This window comes from Artibeus jamaicensis, unplaced genomic scaffold, assembly GCF_021234435.1.
Source record: "Artibeus jamaicensis isolate MK-2021 breed Jamaican fruit bat unplaced genomic scaffold, CSHL_Jam_final contig_1132, whole genome shotgun sequence".
NCBI classification, from domain to species: Eukaryota; Metazoa; Chordata; class Mammalia; order Chiroptera; family Phyllostomidae; genus Artibeus; species Artibeus jamaicensis.
The window spans coordinates 9,751,018-9,770,060 of NW_026521221.1; the positions used below are offsets into that span (position 1 = coordinate 9,751,018).

The 19,043-nt window shown below is 38.7% G+C and overlaps 1 protein-coding gene across 1 annotated transcript in view; it reads left to right on the forward strand.

Annotated features, from left to right (window-relative positions):
- WDR76 (WD repeat domain 76) overlaps nt 1–19,043 on the forward strand; it is a 57,592-nt gene that overhangs the window by 29,609 nt on the left and 8,940 nt on the right. The window contains exons 8-10 of the mRNA XM_037151866.2: nt 1,857–2,010; nt 14,927–15,085; nt 18,579–18,796. Coding sequence (XP_037007761.2) covers nt 1,857–2,010; nt 14,927–15,085; nt 18,579–18,796 — 531 coding nt within the window. The remainder of the gene's footprint in view (nt 1–1,856; nt 2,011–14,926; nt 15,086–18,578; nt 18,797–19,043) is intronic.

The following is a 19,043-nucleotide window of genomic DNA, read 5'->3' on the forward strand; positions in this document are numbered from 1 at the left end:
TTTGTATATTTCCTTTGAAGTATTACCGTATACAGAATCTCTAGATCACAGGTGGCAAACACAAGACCCACAGGCCTAATCTGGCCCTCTACCTTGTTTTATCTGGCCTGGCACCTTGTTTCTACTCAGAGGCAGCATAGAGCTCCTTGCCCCTAGTTAAGGAGTAGTTACATTTATACAGTCCTAAAATTACATTTTTCCCTTTGAGGGCAACTGCGAGGCTGATATGGCCTCCGGTGAAAATGAGTTTGACACCCCTGCTCTAGATACAAGCTTCGTGAATGAAGGGGTTTTATCTCAATTCCCAGAACAGTGTCTAGCACATAATATATATTCATTCAGCGTTTAATAAGTGAATGAATGAATCCACAAACACTTTACTCTTTTATGTTCCAATGTTTATATACATTTGCATTGGGCTTTTCATTAACATTGTGGTTGCATGTTATTAGAGTCTTTATATTCATTAAATAGTTGCATAATATTTTATTGAGAGGTAAAATTTACTCAACCTCTTTCTTACCCCCTTGGTGTTTGGAATTGTTTTCTATTTATTTTTGTCTGTATGTGTGCATGTGTTTGTTCAAGTGTGTATGTATGCATAATAGTAGATTATTTCTTTAGGATAGTGGGATTATGAATCAGATTTATTGACATAATTATGACTTTTAGTACACATTGCTGAATTGTTTTCCAAAATCTTTTTTTTCCTTAAAATCTTACACGAATTTACTCTGCCACTACCAATATATATGAAAGTATATGTTTAACTGTAGCCTACTAGTTTTTATTAGTGAAAATAGTACTTCATTATGAAGTCTGTCCAGAAAGTCTCCAGCGGTATACTATGAAAAATAGAGACAATGATTGAAGAAGATACAAGAAACAGTGTACATAGGACAGTGATGCCTCAGTCCCCTTCGAAGTAGGCACCTTGGAATCTCACACAGTTTCCCCAGTCACCATCAGCTGCCCCATCATATTTTCCTGCATCTTATTGAGGGTCTGAAATCTCTTCCCTGTCAAAGGTGATGTTAGTTTTGGGAAAAGCCAGGTCTCAGGGTATCAAATCTGGGCTGCAGTGGGGGCTGAGTCACCTGGGTGATTTGATGTTTTGCTAAAAAACTCTGCATGAGTCAAGATGCATGAGCAGGCATGTGGTGGTGGTGATGAAGCTTAGCTGCTAATCATTAGTTGTTACAGCCTTCTGAATTATCTGAATAGTTTCCATGGAGGGATGTTCAAGGTTTTTTTTTTTTTTTTTTAAGATGTTATTTATCTTTAGAGAGTGGAAGGGAGGGAGAAAGAGAGAGCAAGAAATAGCAATGTGTGGTTGCCTCTCACATGGCCCCCACTGAGGACCTGGCCTACAGCCCAGGCATGTGCCCTGACTGGGAATTGAACCAGCGACCCTTTGGTTTGCAGTCCATGCTCAATCCACTGAGCTACACCAGCCAGGGCAGAATGTTCAAGTTTAATGCAAAATTTGATGCAGATTCATTGCTCTATTTTCTCAGTCATTTTGAATGGGACTCCCACACAGTACATAGGCTCACTCATTGGTGTCTACAACTACTACTGACTAGTACAGTGAAGTTGTCATTATTCACACATGTGCATTCCAGTCCACTCTCCTTGGCTGCCAGGTTACACTGATGTTGTACCAACTGTTTTCATATTAACAATGGGTGGACTTTTTCTGGACAGACCTTATATTTACTTAGATTTTTTTTGGTTGCATGGAGGTTTAATACTTTCCCATATTTACTAATTATGATTTTTTTGATTCATCTTTTACTTATTTTGTCAGTTAAAACTGGTTTTACTTCTAAAATGTAACTTTTAAATTTTCTCAGCTACAAAACCAGTTTAGGTGGCATGGTCATTAGCGGAGATACTGTTTGTAAAGTTACCAAAGGTTCAGTACTGTCTATGGCTGTTCATCCATCAGAAATTAGAACTTTGGTGGCAGTTGGAGCCAAATATGGGCAAGTTGGACTTTGGGATGTGGTAAGTTATTATTCATTTTTTGAAGATATTAAAGTTTGACTGAAGCAAGTAGTCTGCAAGAAAATAGCCTAAAGCTGTTTGTTTATAGATGCCAATTATTTATATATTTGTGCTTTGCAATTCTAAATTTGAAGTCTTTTGAAGTGCAAAAAGTCATGAATTTTGATGAAGTCCAGTTTATCTATATTTTTATGGATTATGCTTTTGGTATTATATCTAAGAAATCTTTGTTTACCCCCAAAGTATTGAAGATTTTCTGTTTTTTTTTCAAAAAGTTTTGTAATTTTAGCTTTCACATTTAGTTTGCTGATACATGTTGAGGGTTTTTTTTATATATATAGTGTGAGGTAAGAGCCCAAGTTTGTCATTTTATATGTGAATATCCAGTTGCCCCAGCATTATGTTGAAAAGACAGTTGTTTCCTATTGAATTGCCTTGACACTCCCTCATTTTTTTTTCTTAATTTTCTTTCAAATTTTTAGTTGTACCTAGGATCAAAAGTTTAGCTCTGGCTCAAATAGCTCAGTGGATTGACTGCCAGCCCACAGACAAAAAGGTTGCCAGTTCAATTCCCAGTTAGGACACATACTTGAGTTGCAGGCCAGATCCTTGATTGGGGGCATGCAAGAGGCAACCTATTGATGTATCTCTTGCGCATTGATGTTTCTCTCCTTCTTTCTCCCTCACTTCACCTCTCTCTAAAAGTAAATAAATAAAATCTTTTTAAAAAAGTTCAATTATCATTTATTCAGTTATCCATTTACCCATACACTGAGTATTTTGTATTAAGTATTATTTTGTTTTATTTTTTTAAAGGTTTATTTATTTTTAGAGAGGGGAAGGGAGGGAGAAAGAGAGGGAACATCAATGTGTGGTTGCCTCTTGAGCGCCCTGCACTGGGAATCTGGCCCACATCTGAGGCAAGTGCCCTGACTGGGAATTGAACCAGTGACCCTTTGGTTTGCAGTCTGGCACTCAATCCACTGAGCCACACCAGCCAGGGCAAGTATTATTCTAATAACTCCCCAACTAGTAGGTATTTGTGAGCAAAGACTGTTTTTGTCCTCATAGAGTTTAGAATTTAGTGACAAAAATAGCATTAATGAAATAACTTTCAACTATGTGATTACATATTGATAAGTGGCTTATATACTGTGACTAATGTCATGAAGGAAAAGTAGTGTTATGAAAACATGTAACAGGGGGACTGGCCTAATTTGGAGGATCAGGGAAGGCTTCTCTGAGGAAGTGAGAACTGAGGAGAGATTTGAAAGCTAAATTGGAGGGAGCCAAGTAAAGAAATTAAAAGAGTGTTTCAGTCAAGGTGAACCGCATGTCAAGGACCTTAAGCAGAAGGGTGCCTACTCGATACATTCAGGGACCTGAAGAATGCCTGTGTGGCTAGAGCATACACAGCAAAGGAATGAACACAGGGGATTAATGGAACAGGAGGAAGCTATAGAGATGGGCAGAGGGCAAATGTGTATTTTTATAACTTTTGTTAAGAATTTTGTTTTTTCATCCTAAAAGCAACCAGAAACACTTGAGTTTTAAGCTGGGTGTTCCCTTTACTCCTAATTTCTAGTATAGTCCACTAATGTTTTTGCCCCTTTCCATCCTTACAGCCACCATGTTTGGCCAGGGCCCATCTCCTTTTTGGGGGGATTACTATAGTAGGCTTAACTGGTGCTTATACTTCCAGTTTTCCTACACCAATCTAGTGTGCACGGACAGTTGTTTCTGGACTCAAAACAAGCTACTCCTGGACTTATTTAGGTTTAAAGTAGAATGCTCTTAACCTGATACGTTTAGTTTAAAATGGGGTGGGGGATGGAATTTTCCCATAGAATGAGCAAAAGATAGTCAAATGAGGAAAAAACCCCAAAATAATACAAAAGAAATACAACTTAATGCAGTGCACTTCAAAAACTAGTTATCAGGGCAGCACCTCCAAGCTCAGCACAAGTAGCAGTCATCTGCAGATCGCTTTTTAGCTAATTCTGTGTGACCCCAGACAGAACACAGGCAATGGGTGACCTTGGATGTGCCAATAGCAATCAAGTCTCAACTCCAAGAGGAGGGTATACATTGGCCCACATAGTGGCTGCACTTTGAGTACCCAGCTTGGGCGATAATGGGAGGCTGTGCCACTGGATTCTACAGGACACCTATTACATTAAGCCATTGTATCAAGCCTGGGAGACATAGTAGCTCAACATAATAATATAAAAACAAACAAAGGGAGGCTTCAAAAAGTAGGAGACAAAGAAACATGGCCCAAATGAAAGAACAGACCCAAACTCCAGAAAAAGAACTAAACAAAATTGAGACAAGCAATCTGTCAGATGCAGAGTTCAAAACACTGGTTAAAAGGATGCTCAAAGAACTTAGTGAGGACCTCAGCAGCATAAAAAAGATTGTCAGAAACAAAGGATACAGTAATTGAAATAAAGAACAGTCTACAGGAAATTAACAGTAGAGTGGATGAAGCCAAGAATTAAATTAGCAATTTGGAACATGAGGAAGCAAAAAGCAACCAATCAGAACAGCAAGAAGAATAAAGAATCCAAATAAATGAGGATGGTGTAAGGAGCTTCTGGGACAACTTCAAGTGTACCAACATTCCCATGATAGGGATGTTGGAAGGAGATGAGAAAGAGCAAGAAATTTGAAACTTATATGGAAAAATAATGAAAGAAAATTTTCCTAACTTAGTGAAGGAAATAGCCATACAAGTACAGGAAGTACAGAGAGTCCCAAACAATATGGACCCTAAGAGGCCCATTTCAAGACACATCATAATTAAAATGACAAAAGTTAAATGCTAAGAGAGAATCTTAAAATCGGTAAGAGAAAAGCAGTTACTTAAAAGTGCAGTCCCATAAAACTGTCAGCTGATTTCTCAAAAGAAACTGCAGACTAGAAGGGATTGGCAAAAAATATTCAGAGTGAGAAACGAAAGGACCTACAACCAAGATTACCCAGCAAAGCTATCATTTAGAATTGAAGAACAAAGTGCTTCCTAGATAAAGTCAAGTTAAAGGACTTCATCATCACCAAACCAGTATTATATGAAATGTTAAATGGTCTCCTTTAAGAAGAAGAAGATAAAAAATATGAACAGTAAAATGGCAATAAATACATATCTATCAACAATTGAATCTAAAAAACAAACAACAAGCAGAACAAAAACAGTTACAGATAGAATATTTTGATGGTTGCCAGGTGGGAAGAGGGTTGTGGGGGGCCTAGGAGAAAAAGGTGAAGGGATTAAGAGGTACAAATTGGTAGTTACTGAATAGATATGGGGACTAGAATAGCCAAAGAACATATATGCAGGACCCATGGACACAGAGAATGGTATGGGGATTATCTGGGTGGAAGGGAACAAAGAGGGAAGTTTGGGACAGCTGTAATAACATAATCAATAATATATAATAACAAAAAATTAGTTATCAGTGTAGAAACAAATTCTGTAGCCAAGAGGGTAGGGACACAGTATGGTTTAGCTTCTTTTTAAAAAAAATATATTTTATTAATTATGCCATTACCGTTCTATTTCCCCCCTTCATTTCCCTCCACCCTGCACACCCCCTCCCCCACCATCCCCCCCTTTAGTTTATGACCACGTGTCTCAAGTTCTTTAGATTCTATATTTCCCATACTATTTTTGCCCTCCCCCCTATTTATTTTCTACCTACCATCTTATGCTACTTATTTTCTGTACCTTCTCACCCCTTCTCCTTCTCCCACTCCCCTGTTGATAACCCTCCATGTGATCTTTATTTCTGTGGTTCTGCTCCTGATCTAGCTGTCCTCTTAGTTTGCTTTTGTTTTAGGTGTGGTTCTTAATAACTGTGAGTTTGCTGTCCTTTCACTGTTCATCTTTATCTTCTTTTTCTTAGGTAAGTCCCTTTAACATTTCATATAATAAGGGCTTGGTGATGATGGACTCCTTGAATTTGATCTTATCTGAGAAGCACTTTATATGCTCTTCCATTCTAAATTAAAGCTTTGCTGGATAGAGCAATCTTGAATGTAGGTCTTTGGATTTCATGGCTTGGAATATTTCTTCCCAGCCCCTTGTTGCCTGTATGTAAGGTCTCTTTTGAGAAATCAGCTGACAGTCTGATGGGGACTCCCTTGTAGGTGACTGTCCCCTTATCTCTTGCTGCTTCTAGGATTCTCTGCTTCATTTTAATCATGGCTAATGTAATGATGATGTGCCTTGGTGTGTTCCTTCTTGGGTCCAACTTCTTTGGTACTCTCTGAGCTTCCTGGATTTCCTGGAAGTCTATTTCCTTTGCCAGATTGGGGAAGTTCTCCTTTATTATTTGTTCAAATAAGTTTTCCACTTGTGGCTGTTCCTCTTCCCCCTCTGGTACCCCTATAATTTGGATGTTGGAACGTTTAAAGATGTCCTGAAGGTTCCTAAGCCTCTCCTCATTTTTTTGAATTCTTGTTTCTTCATCCTTTTCTGTTTGGTCATTTTTTTCCTCCTTCTGGTCCACTCCTTTGATTTGAGTCCCAGTTTTCTTTCCACTACTATTGGTTTCCTATGTATTTCCATTCATTTCAATTCGTTTTAGCCTTCATATGTTCCTCTAATTTGTGACTAAAATCAACTAGTTCTATGAGCATCCTGATCACCAGTGTTTTGAACTGTGCATCTGAAAGTGTAGCTATTTCTTGCTTGCTTAGATTTATAGGCTCTGGGGCTCTGAGTTGTTCTTGAGCCATGTTTTTATCTGTTCATGCCTGTTACCTATGAGGAGCAGAGCCTAAGTTGTTTACCAGGGTGGGGCCACCCAGGTTGCTGGTTTGTGATGCTGTATGTGGGGGCGGGGTCAGAGAGGGGCGATGGCAGTTCCCTCTGCCGCTTCCTGCCACTGGGGCCTGCCTGGTCCGTTTCACTGCTCGCTCCTTCACTGGTCGATCTATGCATGAATGTGTGACCGCGATCAGCCCTCAGTGGGTCCCCCTGCTTCTCCACACCTGGGATCCGCCCACGGCTGCTGGAGCACCTGGGTTGTGCGCCCGGGTTGGTCTGGTGGATCTTTTCTGCCTGACCCTGCTCTGCTGCTGGCTCTGCCCCTCTTACCGGTTTGGCTGAAGGGTTCATTGTTGTCGGACTTCCGTGTAGTTCCGTGAACTACACTTCCGTGTAGTTCAATTTTCTGTGGTTTGGCTGTGTTTTTGTTGCTAAAACTTTGTTGTTTTTAAACTTAGTTGTGGGAGAAGGCACAGTGCTTCCACCTACGCCTCCATCTTGGCAGAAGTCCTCTGGTTTAGCTTCTATCCTGCCCTACCCCCAAAATCCATACTGCCAAATTGATCAAACACTGAGATTTCACCTGTATTATCAAAACTGGAGAGAAGCACGTGAGTGGATATGATGTGTTTTTTCTCTTGAGTGAAGAATAAGGAAATGGCTGCTGAGGTAAAAGGCGAAAGAAGGGTAAGGAATGAGAAGAATAGGACTAACTCTACAAAGGAGATTTTCTTGGTCTATGGAGTGGTATATGAGGGGTCCCCCCAAAAACCATGGAATTATCTTCTGGAGGGTGAGATCCTTTTATTACAGGCTTCCCCTTGCTGGGTGAGTGTTCTAGGAACCCATCTATGTACCAGCTTGCATTGTTTGAGAGGTTGTGTTTGGCTTCAATGCATTCTTTTTGAAGACTCTTTAAACACATTTGCCCATTTCACTATGGGTGAGCACACCTGCCCATACTATACTGTGTGTTCAGTTTTTAACCAAAAATGGCATGACCCCATGTCCTACCCTCCCTGTGGACCTGAGCTTCCCCAAGCAACTTTTTTTGTTTCCCTGGATGAAAAAAGGCCTCAAAGGGAAACATTTTGCCAACGTGTAAGAGGTGAAACAAAAAACAGCGGAAGCACTAAAAGCATCAAAATTGATAGGTTCAAAAACTGTTTTCAGCAGTGGAAAAAATGTCTTGATAGATGTATTGTGTCAAATGGAGAGTACTTTGAAGGTGACTGAAATTTAAACAAGTACGAATAAATACACAAAAATAAATAAATTTTTGGTTTTTGGGAGGTCCTCCTTTGTAAGCCACCTCTCACACAACCTTGCCGAGTACGTGGTATGAATCCTGGTAAAAAATAATGAACGAAATCTCAGAGGCTAGGAATTACAACAAATATTGCTTATTTCAGCTAAAGCCAACTGTCCACCCCCCACCCCCACCCCCCGCCCGCCTGCCCCCTTCTTTTTTCTGGGCAACAGAAAAGTCTGTCCTTTTCTGAGGAAAAAATCAACTGGTATGAGATACTAGGAGAAAGAGTCAATATGTTGTATCACAGACTTCTGGCCAAGATGGAGGCGTAGTGAGCATACTGTATCTCCTCACACAACCAAATTTAAGGACAACAAAGATTTAGAAACAAAAACACACCCAAAACAGACAGAAAATTGAACTGTACCGAAGTCCGACATTCATCCAGACCCGTGGTGGGTGAGTCATCATCCAAAGGGGTGGAGTCGGCAGCCAGTTTAGAGGGGTCCTGGCAAAAAAAGGCTGTGGTTAGCAGACCCTGGTTGGAGCGGGGACAAAACCAGCAAACCCAGTAAGGCTTGCAAGGCGGCTGGCCGACTGTAGACACATATTCACGCGCAGATAAACCAGGCAAAAAAATGGTCAGTGAGAGAGACCACGCATCCCAGGGCCCCAGTGATGGCAAATAAAGCCTAAAAGCACCAATTAGAAAAACTTTTGGGGGTTGAGGTGCCGGGAGAGGCTCCCAGCCTCACGGAAGAGTTTGTTGGAGAGACCCACAGGGTCCTAGAATGTACACAAGCCCACACAACCAGGAATCAGCACCAGAAGGACCCAAATTGCTTGTGGGAAGCAGCAAAGGGGCCCAAAATCCGCGAGAGAGTGGAACAAATGCCATTATTTCATCTCTGACCCTGCCCCAAGTCACAGCCCAGCAACTGGGTTGACCCGCCCTGGTGAACACCTAAGGCTGTATTCCTTATAGGTAATAGGCTTGGACAGACCAAAACATGGCTCAAGCAGAGGAACAGCTCAAATCCCCAGAGCCAATACTTTTAAGTGACCAAGAGATAGCCAACCTATCAGATGCACAGTTCAAAACACTGATGATCAGGATACTCACAGAGCTGGTTGATTTTAGCACAAATTAGGTGAGCAAATGAAGGCTACACTATGTGAAATGAAGCAAAATGCACAGGGGACCAATAGTGATGGGAAGGAAACTGGAACTCAAATTAATGGAGTGGACCAGAAGGAAGAAAGAAACAACCAAACAGAAAAGAATGAAGAAACAAGAATGCAAAAACATGAGAGGTTTAGGAACCTCCAGGACATCTTTAAACATTCTAACATCTGAATTATAGGGGTACCAGAAGGGGAAGAGGAAGAGCCACAAGTGGAAAACTTATTTGAACAAATAATAAAGGAGAACTTCCCCAATCTGGCAAAGGAAATAGACTTCCAGGAAGTCCAGGAAGCTCAGAGTCCCAAAGAAAGTGGATCCAAGGAGGAACACACCAAGGCACATCATCATTACATTAGTCAAGATTAAAATGAAGGAGAGAATTCTAGAAACAGCAAGAGATAAGGGGACAGTCACCTACAAAGGAATGCCCATCAGACTGTCAGCTGATTTCTCAAAAGAGACCTTACAGGCAAGAAGGGGCTGGAAAGAAGTATTCCAAGTCATGAAAGGCAAGGACCTACATTCAAGATTGCTCTATCCAGCAAAGCTTTCATTTAGAATGGAAGGGCAGATAAAGTGCTTCCCAGATATGGTCAAATTCTAGGAGTTCATCATCACCAAGCCCTTATATGAAATGTTAAAGGGACTTATCTAGGAAGAAGAAGAAGAAGAAGAAGATAAAAAATATGAATAGTGAAAGGACAGTGAACTCACAATTATTGACAAGCACACCTAAAACAAAAGCAAACTAAGAGGACAGCTAAATCAGGAGTGGAGCCATAGAAATGGGGATCACAGGGAGGAGGAGAAGGGGAGAAGGTACAGAGAATAAGTAGCATAGATGGTAGGTAGAAAATAGACAGGGGGAGGGCAAGAATAGTATGGGAAATGTAGAAGATAAAGAACTTGTGACACATGGACGTAAACTAAAGGGGGGATGGTGGGGGAGGGGGTATGCAGGGTGGAGGGGAATGAGGGGGGAAATGGGACAAGTGTAATGGCATAATCAATAAGATATTAAAAAATAAAAAATGTTGCATTAGAGCAACTAATAAGGACAATTCAAGCATGATGAAAATGGAATGACCAGGCAACTAGACAAACACTATAGCAAAAACAACAAAAGAACCTAGCATACAAAGACAGACCTAGAAGAAAAAAACTTAAGGAAAGGAAGGAAATTCTTCTCAGTTGTTCCACTAGTAGAGCAGCACTAGTATAGAACTCTGCTAGTCATATGGGACTATTTATATTTAAATTAATTAAAATAGAAAATGTCTAGTTCTTCACTTACACTACACATATTTCAAGTACTTAATATCTGCACTTAGCTAGTAGATACCATGTTGGACAGCACATAAATATTTTTATCATCTTAGAAAGTTTTTTTGGACAGTGCTGCTCTGGAGAAAGTTAATAACATTAATCAGATAAAGTAAAATTCAAAGGAAGAACTAATAAAACAAAAGAATGAGATGAAAAAGGAGATTGCAGGATTAAGGCAACAAATTGAAGATTAGTGGAGCTAGTAAATTAAACAAAAGCAAGGAACAGAGTAGACATTGCTGGAAATTAAATTACAGACATTAAGGAAAGATTTGGAGTAATATCACATGAAAAAAGGCTTTAAGAGACAAGCCAGTAGTAAAAAGAGAACCCCATGAATGGAATAGAAGATACGTTTAAGCATATTTTCCTGAAAGGACAGGATCGAATTGTAGATTGAATATGTACACAAAGTTCTAGAAATACTTGAGACTTTAAGGACAAAGAATTCTTTAGGCAGAAAAGAGCAGGTTATATTCAAGGGGAAAAGCCAGGCTTCTACAGCAACATTTCATATAATGCCTATAAAATTCTGAGGGAAGGAAGTATGGTCACAGTACTTACCAGCCCAAGCTATTGTTCTAATGTAAAGGCAGCAGGTAGGTATTCATACATGTGAAAAAACTAAAAAAATGTGAGACCTATAAGTTCATCTGGAAGAAAACAGCTTGACAGTAAATCTCAGCCAATTAAGAGAAAATCGAAATGAAGAATTCAGGAATGGAGAAGCTTGACAAAAGAATTAATGATAAACACTGACTCCATTTAAATGCAGAACTAAAACAACCGTATGGACTATGGTTACAGAAGTGAATGTAAATGTGATTTGGTTGAACAAAGTAAAAGTAATGTAACAGCCCTGGCCTGTGTAACTCAGTTGGCTGGAGCTTTGTCTCATAAACTGAAATGTTGTGGATTGGATTCCCAGTCATGGCACATACCTAAGTTACAGGTTCAATCCCCATTCCAGGCACCTATGGGAAGCAACCAGTCAATGTTTCTTTTTCACACTGGTGTGTTTCTCCCACTCTCTTTCCCTCCCCCTTGCTCTAGAGTCAATAAACATGTCCTCAGATGAAGATAAAAAGAAGTAAATAAAGTAATAATAAAATATAGAGGTGGAGAAAGGAGATCGAAGAAGAATGAGAATAATGTCTTGATCAATAGAAATCATCTAAAATTGAGACATAGTTAAAAATAAAAAACATGACTACAACTAACTATGTATTTTACTTTTTCTGTTTTAGGAGATATATTTTGTAAAGAAATACTAGAAGTTCAAAAATTCCTCCAGCCTAATTTTCTTTATTATTTTGAAGTATAGCTAAATTTAATACTTTTAATAATGGCATATGTAGCATGATCTTATTTTTTTCCTAAATTTCTTTTTTGTTATCCTGTATATATAAGTACATATAAAGACATGTGTAATGATCACTTAGTATTTTAATGGTAATTTTGGATTTGGAGTAATTTTTAAAACCTCTGTATATTTCTGTGTTGTTTGAGTTTTTTATAACAGTGGAGAGTTTTGTTTTTCTAAAAAATAAAATCTATAAACAAATATGCCAAGATGTTAACAGTGGTAAATTTTGGATAGGAGTATATGTAGTTATAATATTTTGTCTGTCTTTTCCTTATAAATTCTTCTGTTTATTTTAAAACTTAAAATAGACTTCTGGTTAAGATGGAGGTGTAGGTAGACACACTTTTTCTCCTTGTACAGCCATAGAAAGAATTACAACAAGATTGCAAAACTAATAACTCCAGAACCATCAGAAAATTAGCTGTATGGAAGTCTGACAACCAAGGATTTAGAGAAGACACATTCCTCCAGACGGGTAGGAGGGGTGTAGTCTCAGAGATGGGTGGAAAGGCAGTGTGGTGCAAAAAGTTAGTGGTGGCAGCAGAACAGATGGGAGGGATGCCTTTGGAGTGAGTGATCTTAACCCCAGGCTGTGCAGCCCAGAGTTCCAGCACTAGGAAGATAGATCCTCATTACTTCTGGTTATAAAAACCAGCAGGGAGTGGGGTGGCAGAAGAAACTGCCGGATTTTTGCTACTTACAGGGCCAGCATGGTCTTAGAATGTATGCAAACCTACCCACTCCAGGATTTACCACCAGGGCAGCAGATGGAAGGGCACCAGTTGCACATGGAAGAGGTTGAAGTGACTGGAATGGGCCGAATGCCAGCCGAACTGCCAGAAACCGGGTGGTGTCATTGTCCCCTCTCTTAGCTTTTCCCAGAAAGCCACAAAGTGGTGAAATAGGTTCCCCACCCTAGCAATTACCTAAGGCTCCTCCTCACACATTTTACAGGTGCCTTTTTTACACAGGCCACACTACTAAGAAAGGAAGTAAAAGCAGCCTCTACCTAATACATAGAAACAGAGACAGGGGGGCTGCTAAATTGAGGAAACAAAGAAATATGGCCCAAATGAAAGAACAGAATAAACCCCCAAAAAAGAACTAAGTGGAATGGAGATAGCCAACCTACCAGATGCAGAGTTCAGAACACTAGTTATCAGGATGTTCAGAAAATTCCTTGAGTATAGCAGAAAAATAAAGGAAGAAATGATGGTTACACTAAGTGAAATAAAGAATAATCCACAGGAAACCAACAGACAAAGGAAGGAAGCTGGGATTTAAACCAATGATTTGGAACATGAGGAAGAGATAGACATTCAACCAAAACAAAAAGAAGAAATAAGAATTCAGAAAAAAACTAGGGTAGGTTTATGAATCTCTGGGATGCCTCCAAACATGCCAACATCCAAATCATAGGGATGCCAGAAGGAGAAGAGGAAGAGCAAAAAGTTGAAAACTTATTTGAAAAAATAGTGAAAGAAGACTTACCTAATTTGGCAAAGGAACTAGACATACAAATCCAGGAAGTACAGGGTCCCAAACAAATTGGACCCAAGGAAGGACGCATCAAGACACATAATAAAAATGCTAAAGTTTAAAGATAAAGAATCTTAAGCAACAAGAGAAAAGTAGAGAGTTACCTACAAAGGAATTCCCATAAGACTATCAGCGGATTTCTGAAAAGAAACTTTGCAGCAAGAAGGGATTGGCAAGATGTATTCAAAGTGATGAAAAGCAAGGACCTAAAACTTAGATTACTCTATCCAGCAAAGCTATCATTTAGAATGGAGGGTCAGATAAAGTGCTTCCCAGATAAAGGATCTGGGAAAGCTAAAGGAGTTCATCACCACCAAGCCATTATTACAGGAAATGTTAAAGGAAGTTATTTAAGAAAAAGAAGAAGATCAAAACAAGGAATATTAGAAAGACAAAAAATTCACAACTCTCAACAACTGAATCTAAAAAAATAATAATAAGCAAACAACCAGAATAGATACAGAATCCTAAATATGGTGATCATTTGGAGGGTTATCAGCTGGGTTGGGGAAGAGGAAGATTGGAGGAAATGGTGCAGGGATTAAGAAGCATAATTGGTAGGTACAAAACAGACTGGGGCATGTTAAGAATAATGTGGGGAATGGAGAAGCCAAAGAACTTACACACATGACCCATGGACATGAACTAAGAGGAAAATTCCTGGAGAGAATGGGGGTGCCAGGTGGAGGGTGGGCAAGGGGGGGAAATTGGGGCAATTATATTAGCATAGTCAATAAGATATAAAAGATTAAAATAAAAAAAGAAGAAAACAAAAATGGTGTGGAGTATTCTGGAGCAAACTCAACCAGATTTGGAGATGATAGTTGCTTTGGTTCATAATATAATGTATGGCATAGAATATAACTTAGATAAGAAAAGTGTTGATTTAATGCAGTTGTGGAAATGGAAATTCTTACATGTAAAATATTCATGTGGAAACTCAAATACATGCATTTTCACGGTGTATTTAGAAGACAAAATATTTCTAAACTCTTATTTTGTTCTAGTACCTAATACTTTGTGAAAATTATTCCAAGAATTCTAGGTGTGCCCACATAGCAGCATACTGAGGAAGCAAAATGATAATGGTATTTGATACATTTTTTTGTGTGTGGTAAGGAATAATACTGTACATAAAATAAAAAGTAGACCTCTCAATTCCTGACAGTTTTGTGAACTGAAGTTATCCTAAGTAGTGATTTATTGTCTTCTGTATAACAAAAAAAAAAACTATCTAATTTCAAAAAGAATGAAACTGTTAAAGTAAATGTGACTTCTTGTTGGATTGAATATTAGAAAAAAAGTAGCTTAGTGATAGTTTAAACTTTCTAGTTCTGATTTTCTGAGTGGGAGGTGGGTACAATGATAGACTTAGTAAAGACAATATAATACAGATGTAAATTGTTTAATGACACCATGACATTTACTGCTTTTCACTAGTTTTTGGCCCCGTTCCCTTCCCCAACTCTCTTCCAGACTCACCAGCCTAAAGAAGATGGAGTTTATGTTTTTCAGCCCCATAGTCAGCCGGTGAGCTGTCTTTACTTCTCACCTGCCAATCCGGCTCACATACTTTCACTGAGCTATGATGGCACACTACGCTGTGGGGATTTTTCCAAGGCTGTTTTTGAAGAGGTAAATGTTAATGTGTTTACATGTTGATCTCATGATATTCTGGATTTTTTATGAAATGCCACATGAATAATTATTATACCAGTCAGATTGGGTAAGATGGTAGTGACTTTAGAACTATACCTCCTAAGTCCCAAACCACCTATTACTAGTAGTGTAACCTTGGCAAGTTACTTAACGTCTCTGTGGCTCATTTTCCTTAGTTGTAAAATAAAATAGTATCTTATAGGATTGTCAAGAGGATTAAATGCTGATAATGAGTTAATGCAGAAAGAGTACTTAGAACAGTCTGGCACGTGAGGTTTTCTGTTATTTTTATTTTTGCAAAAAGCTTTTTTTTTTTTAAAGAGATTTTTATTTATTTATTTTTAGAGAGGGGAAGGGAGTGAGAAAGAGAGAGAGAGAGAAACATCAATGTGTGGTTGGCTCTCATGTGGCCCCCACTGGGGACCTGGCCTGCAACCCAGGCATGTGCCCTGACTGGGAATTGAACGTGCAACCCTTTGGTTCGCAGCCTGCGCTCAATCCACTGAGCTATGCCAGCCAGGGCTGCGAAAAGCTTTTATTTTATTTTAATTAATTAATTAATTTTTCAAATTTATTAGAAAGGGGTTCTGTAGTATTCAGTGCGTTTTTTTTTTTTTTTAGGTTTTATTTATTTATCTTCAGAGGGGAAGGGAAGGAAACAGGGAGAGAAACATCAATGTATGGTTGCCTCTCCTGCTTCCCCTGCTGGGAACTGGCCTGCAACCCAGGCATGTGCCCTGACTGGGAATCGAACCTCGATACTCTGGTTCACAGGCCCACGCTCAATCCACTGAGGTACACCAGCCAGGGCTTGCAGAAAGCTTTTAAATAAAAGAGTTCACTCTTCATTTTTTAGGCTTAAGATATACTTCTTTTTCCTTCAGGAAAAAAATATATTGGAATATAATTAAACTTCTGTTGGTCATTGCTGGCCTTTGCAGGTACGAATTTTGTGGAGATGAGTCTTAGAAGTGACAAAAAAGACTGTAGAAATTCATCACTGAACAGTACTATATTACATTCTACCTAAAACTTTTGGCTTGTAACATAATGCAGAAACTACAAAATTTGGTTTTCTTTAGTCTTCCAGTTAAGATTTATTATGTCGTATATGCCATATGTATCAGGGTTAGCTAAACTGTTTCTATCTCCTGAAGTCAGAATAAAAATTTGCCATTGGATGTCATTTAATTATGCTCTGCAAAGGAACAGATAACCAGGCTGTTTTATGCAGAAGATCTTAGGCCAAGTTGATCTGTAGCCAAATTTATCCAAGTTTATTATTAAGGACATTTTCTTTTGCTGGGCTAGTCTAAAGCCTGCTGGTTTAAATCCCAGTTTAAGAATAGTTGAAAGATACTGGGCTCATACTCACTCGTCCTCCCAGAGGCACTCTACCTAGATCACCACCAGTCTACTTACTTCTTGGAGGTTTTGTAACCAGTTTGACCTCTGGCAGGGTTGGCCAGAGGCCTGGGGAATCCTCACATTGTTGGATCCCAGTGATCATGTTTTGGCCTACTACTTAAATGTCTGCTACTTAATGTTTACAACAAACATATCAGTTGAAGTGCTTAACCATATCAGATTTCCTTAATAAGAGAATTCTCATAAATCAAACTCTTTTCTTAACACTGAATTTAATCTTTGTGAAACTTAGATGTAGGTTTAGTGATCTTTCGTAGTCAGCCTTGTCTCCTTTCCCGAAGTCCCTGGCAACCACTGATGTGATTACTGTGTCCCTATAGTTTTGCCTGTTACAGAGTGTTGAGTAAATGGAATCATTTGGAATGTAGCTTTTTGTGTTTGGTTTCTTTCACCCAGCCTGACACTTTTAAGATTTATTCATAATGTTGCATGTGTTAGTACTTTGTTCCTGATACTACTGATTGAACAATTACCTTGTGTTAGGCATTAACTTGAGTATGCTGTTTATATGTTATTAAACTTTATAAAACCTTATGAAATAGTAGATAATGTTATCCCTCATTTAACAGTTTAGAAACTGAGGTAAAGAGGTTTATTAGCTTGCTCAAGGACATAAATGGCAGAACTAGAATTTGCACTTGGGTCTGATTCCAAAGCCTTTGCACTTAACCATTCTAATATACTGACTGAATACTTCAAGTTTCATTTGTGGGGTTTTTGGGTATATGGTGGTTGGGATGCCTTTGGTATATTACTTTGATAATCTCAGTTTATAATACTTGTTATTAAAACTAAAAATCAGCAGCAGTTCATGATTCAACCATGAGAATTGTGGTCATCCTCTCTCAGTTGAGTACTGACACTTTTTACATTTATTTTTTAATCCTTATGTGTGTGAGCCCCGAACCTAAAGTGATAGTGGCTTATAAGTGATAAAAATAATAATACATGTTCATGATAAAACACTTATTGTAAGTAGGGTGTGCAGAACAAATCTGCCCTTTCCCCATTTCTCCCATCCTTGTGTTTCTTGGGCGTATTTCCAGAAAGTACACATGTGCTAACAAGCATATAGACACAGTTTTTTCTTTGCACTAGTATAGTTTGGATTCATACTATATATATTCTTCTTTGCATCTTGTTTTTTGCACTTACTAGTATATCTTGGGAGCTTGTAATACAAATCTATCCTATTTTTTTTATTATTGTACAGTATTTCAAAGTAGAGACATCCCGTTTATTTAACAGCATCTCTTGGTGGACATTTAGATGATCTCCTTTCACTATTGTAAGCAGTTTTGCAATAGGCATCCTTATTTATATTTTAGTGAAATTATTAGGTATGAGCATTAGATATTTTGATAAATGTATCCTGCTCAGCTGTCAAAATTTTGAATGTCTTTGTGCTTACTTCCACCAAGAGTAGGTGAGCATTCAGCCATATATCTTGGACTTTATTGGCAGTTACTTGTTATATAAAGTATTTAAGTTGGGTAGAATTCAGATTCAGTCCATTTCCTATTAAGTTGCACAGGGTAGATCTGCAACTGAGGTTTGTTGGATTTAAGAGACTTGGGATGTAGCCTTGACATAGTTGGATGGGCCATTTGATTTGGGTGAGTCTCACAGCTGATGATCAGTGCTTCAGTTTCCATCTCTGTAAATGGGGATGGTCATTTTGCCCTCTGCTTCCTGTGGGCATGATGGAGGAGGATAAATGAGGTTATTTGGGTGAAGTGTTTCATGACTTAAAAAAAAAGATTTTATTTATTTTTAGAGAGGGGGAAGGGAAGGAGAAAGAGAGGAAGAGAAACATCAATGTGTGGATGCCTCTCGCACGCCACATATTGGGGACCTGGCTCACAACCCATGTATATGCCCTGACTGGGTATTGAACTGGTGACCCTTTGGTTCCCAGTCCAGTGCTCAATGCACTGAGCCACACCAGCCAGGGCTTCATAACTTTTGAATGAAAGAATTTATGCACTGGCTTTCTTTAAAAGAAGAGTTATATAAAATTGATTGTTACTTATATTCTTAGGTATACAGAAACGAAAGAAGTACCTTTTCCTCCTTTGACTTCTTGGCAGAGGATGCCTCCTCTTTAATAGTAGGACACTGGGATGGAAGCATGTCGTTGGTGGACAGACGGACACCTGGAACTTCTTATGAGAAGCTTGTCAGTTCTTCTATGAGAAAAATAAGAACTGTTCATGTCCACCCAGTGCATAGACAGTATTTCATAACTGCAGGATTGAGGTATGTTCTTCATAAAACTTTATGATTCAGGCCTTTTTTATTATTATTATTTTATTTGTTTATTTATTTATTTATTTACTTATTTTATTCAGGCCCCTTAATGTTAGGACAAATGTTACAGTTTTGTTGTAAAAGACATCTGGCTTTCATGATACCCACAGCTGGATAATCTTCCTTTCTACACAGAGTTTTTTTGACTATCATTTTTTTTAAAGATTATATGTATTTAGAGAGAGGGGAAGAGACC